The sequence below is a fragment of the Geospiza fortis genome, unplaced genomic scaffold (genome assembly GCF_000277835.1).
Source record: "Geospiza fortis unplaced genomic scaffold, GeoFor_1.0 C13836714, whole genome shotgun sequence".
In the NCBI taxonomy this organism is placed as follows: Eukaryota; Metazoa; Chordata; class Aves; order Passeriformes; family Thraupidae; genus Geospiza; species Geospiza fortis.
In genome coordinates this window covers 1-3,284 of record NW_005056562.1, presented here as the reverse complement: position 1 = coordinate 3,284, position 3,284 = coordinate 1, and the positions used below count along the sequence as shown (strand labels likewise).

Sequence of the window (3,284 nt, the reverse complement as noted above, 5' to 3'; positions counted from 1 at the left end):
TTTTTTTTTTCTTTTACCAGATGGCTTGGCTAAGAAATTTGGTCTGACACCTGAGCAGTTTGGAGAGAATCTCCGAGACAGTTACCAGCGTCATGAGACAGAGCAGTTCCCTGCAGAGCCCCTGGAGCTGGCCAAGGATTATGTGTGTAGGTCAGTGTGGGGGGGTCCTCTGTGGAGTTACTGTGAGTGTAACACAAGTGAGGGGATCTGGGGACATTCTTCTAAGGCTTCATGTTGCTTTTTTGCCTGCAGTCAATTCCCAAGCCCAGAAGCAGTGCTGGAAGGAGCTCGGTACATGGTGGCTTTGCAGATCGCCAGGGAGCCCCTGGTCAGACAGGTCCTGAGACAGACTTTCCAAGAACGAGCTAAAATCAACATTACACCAACCAAAAAGGGGAAGAAGGTAAGGAAGGGAGCTCTGACTCTGTGGGTCAGTTCAGGGAGGGATCTAAATAACATACAAATGCTTGTTCTATGTCAGTGGCAACTCTGAATAAATCTCAGAGCAGCACTGAGCTGGGCTGTTGCAGAGCCCAGCTCAGCAGTGTGCTGCATTTTTAGTCTCAGCATTTTACCAGATGGGATGTTGCCTTCAATTATTGAAACAGTCTCTGTTTCTCTGGGACTGGGAAGCAATTCCACTGTGTCCTGCTGGGGAAGGAAATGCAGACTGGGGCAGGCATGGGGCTGAGGGGGTATTGAATAAAAACCATTGTCTGCTGTGGCATACAGAAGGATCTTTCTTCTTGAATGCCCTGTGTGCATGCTGACTGTCTCTCCTCTTTCCCAGGATATTGATGAAGCCCACTATGCCTATTCCTTTAAATACATGAAGAACAAGCCTGTGAAGGAGCTGAGAGATGACCAATTCCTGAAAATGAGCCTGGCAGAGGATGAGGCACTGCTCACCATAGATATCAGCATTGACATGAAAGGAGTGGAGGGGTGAGTTCCCACTGACTGTGCCATCCCTGACTTGGCAGAGCTCATTCATGCAGTGCTCTTTGAGCACCTCTGTAACCCAAATTACTTCTGAAAGTCATGGCCTGGTAGTCTTCTGCACCTCAAAGTGAAGCAGCCTCTCAGGGTCTTGCTTTTTTTGTCACCTTGTTGAGAACTTCAGCAGACATCTGTCTTACTCACTTGAAAGCAAACTCTGAAACCTTGAGATTTTTGCAGAAGATGATGCTTGTTTCCCAACCAACTTAGTTCCTTCCCTGCACATCTGAGTGGCCACACTGTGTAGTATGGCTGTGATCTGTGGTGCTGAAGCATTGCTTCAGTAGCTAAAGCAGGGTTGGATGGGAGGGTTGGCTCTTCCCTAGTTTTTCCAAGCAGCTACCTGAATCTGAGGTGTGCAGGAATCTGCCAGTGATAGGTCTATGCAGGTGTCTGGAGCCTTTCTGTATCTCCTCTTCTCCTTTCCTGCAGTTATGGCAGTGACCAGACATACTTTGAGGAAATCAAGCAGTTTTATTACCGGGATGAGTTCAGTCACCAGGTGCAGGAGTGGAACCGGCAGCGCACCATGGCCATCGAGCGCTCCCTCAACCAGTTCCTCTACGTGCAGATGGCCAAAGAATTAAAGAACAAGCTCTTAGTGGAGGCCAAGGAGTATGTCCTCAAGGTGAGATGAGGCAGAGCTGGGCTTACAAACACTGGCAGCCCTGCAGGGTTCTGGGGATAGCTGCTGACAGCTCATACACAAGTTCTTGGGGAGGAGGAGGGGGCAGGGAGTGAGTCTGGTTCAGCTTCTTCTCCAGAGGAGGGTTATGCATGCCAAGGCCCCTGCAGTGGATTTTCTCACTCCTCTTTGTCCTTTCTCTGCTCTCCCAGGCTTGCAGCCGCAAACTGTACAACTGGCTGAAGGTTGCTGCCTACAGGCCAGATCAACAGGTGGAGGAAGACGATGATTTCATGGATGAGAACCAAGGGAAGGGGATCCGGGTGCTGGGCATTGCCTTTTCATCAGCCAGGTAGGAGGGAGGGAATGGTGTCTGGATGCATGTCCAGCTTTAGCAGTCCTCCATGTCTGAGTGATCTCTGTTTGACAGGGACCACCCTGTGTTTTGTGCCCTCGTTAATGGAGAGGGTGAGGTGACAGATTTCCTCCGACTGCCACATTTCACAAAGAGAAGGAATGCCTGGCGTGAGGAGGAGAGGGAAAAGAAGGTGAGCCTTGGTGCAGCTGTCACTGAGATGAATGTAGGTAGCTCAGAACAGAAACCTTCTAGCTGTTCTACTGATTTTCTACTTTCCTTTCCAGGCCCAGGATATTGAAACATTGAAAAAATTCCTCCTGAACAAGAAGCCTCACGTGGTGACAATTGCAGGCGAGAACAGGTCAGTCTTTGTGCTGCTTCCACTTGCCTGTAGTCTCTTTGCAGTCCTTTCCTTACATTTCACTGTTTCCAGGACCCAGCTCTATGCTCTCCCCTCAGTCCCCTTGGTTGTGTCTCCCTAGGGATGCTCAGATGCTGATGGAGGATGTAAAGAGAATTGTTCATGAGCTGGACCAAGGGCAGCAGCTGTCCTCAATCGGAGTGGAGCTGGTGGACAATGAACTGGCCATCCTCTACATGAACAGCAAGAAGTCTGAGGTGAACCTTCTGCTACTCTCTTAGTCCCTCCCTTAGTCTGTTGCTCATTCGTGCTGTGTCATCCTCCATTTGTTGTGCTGGCCTTGCATCATCCTCTGTCTCATGTGATCCATCTGGACAGTCACGTACTGATCTTTGGATCAAGGCAAAACATCTTAGGCTTCCCTGAAGAGATCAGCACCAGCAGATGCACAAAGTGGATATTGATGTAGTTGGAAATTAGTGAGATTGTTCCATTACTAATTGCATAAGAGCTCCTGGGACCCTTTGACCTCAGCTTTCTTTGCTATGAGCACCAAGTGCTTCCTTGCTGCAGTCCCTGTCTGATGTGTCTTTGCTGTTTGTGGTACAAAGTGTGGAAGCACCACGAGGGTTTTCCCTGGTTCTGTGTCCTGTTGCAGAATGAATTCCGGGATTACCCCCCTCTGCTGCGCCAGGCCGTGTCCCTCGCTCGCCGCATCCAGGACCCCCTCATTGAGTTTGCCCAGGTCTGCAGCTCTGATGAGGATATTCTCTGCCTGAAACTCCACCCTCTGCAGGTAAATTTTCTTTGGGCAAGAAAGATCCTTCTCTGCAAGAGAAAGCAGCCTGTGAGGGTTTGCTTTCAAAGAAAAGGTTTCCAGGTTAAACTTGTGCAAGTTCTGTGCCATATTCAGGCTACACAGCACCTTCCTTTTTTTTTTT

The 3,284-nt window shown here is 49.4% G+C and overlaps 1 protein-coding gene across 1 annotated transcript; it reads left to right on the top strand.

The window, feature by feature from the left end:
* Nucleotides 1-25: 25 nt before the first annotated feature.
* LOC115949364 (transcription elongation factor SPT6-like) lies at nt 26-3,264 on the top strand (the record flags this gene model as incomplete). The annotated part of the gene is made up of 9 exons (XM_031065891.1): nt 26-150; nt 253-403; nt 791-945; nt 1,432-1,627; nt 1,837-1,976; nt 2,055-2,172; nt 2,267-2,343; nt 2,465-2,600; nt 3,002-3,264. Coding segments are annotated over exons 2-9 (1,193 nt in total), but the record flags the coding sequence as incomplete, so codon positions are not given.
* Nucleotides 3,265-3,284: the final 20 nt, after the last annotated feature.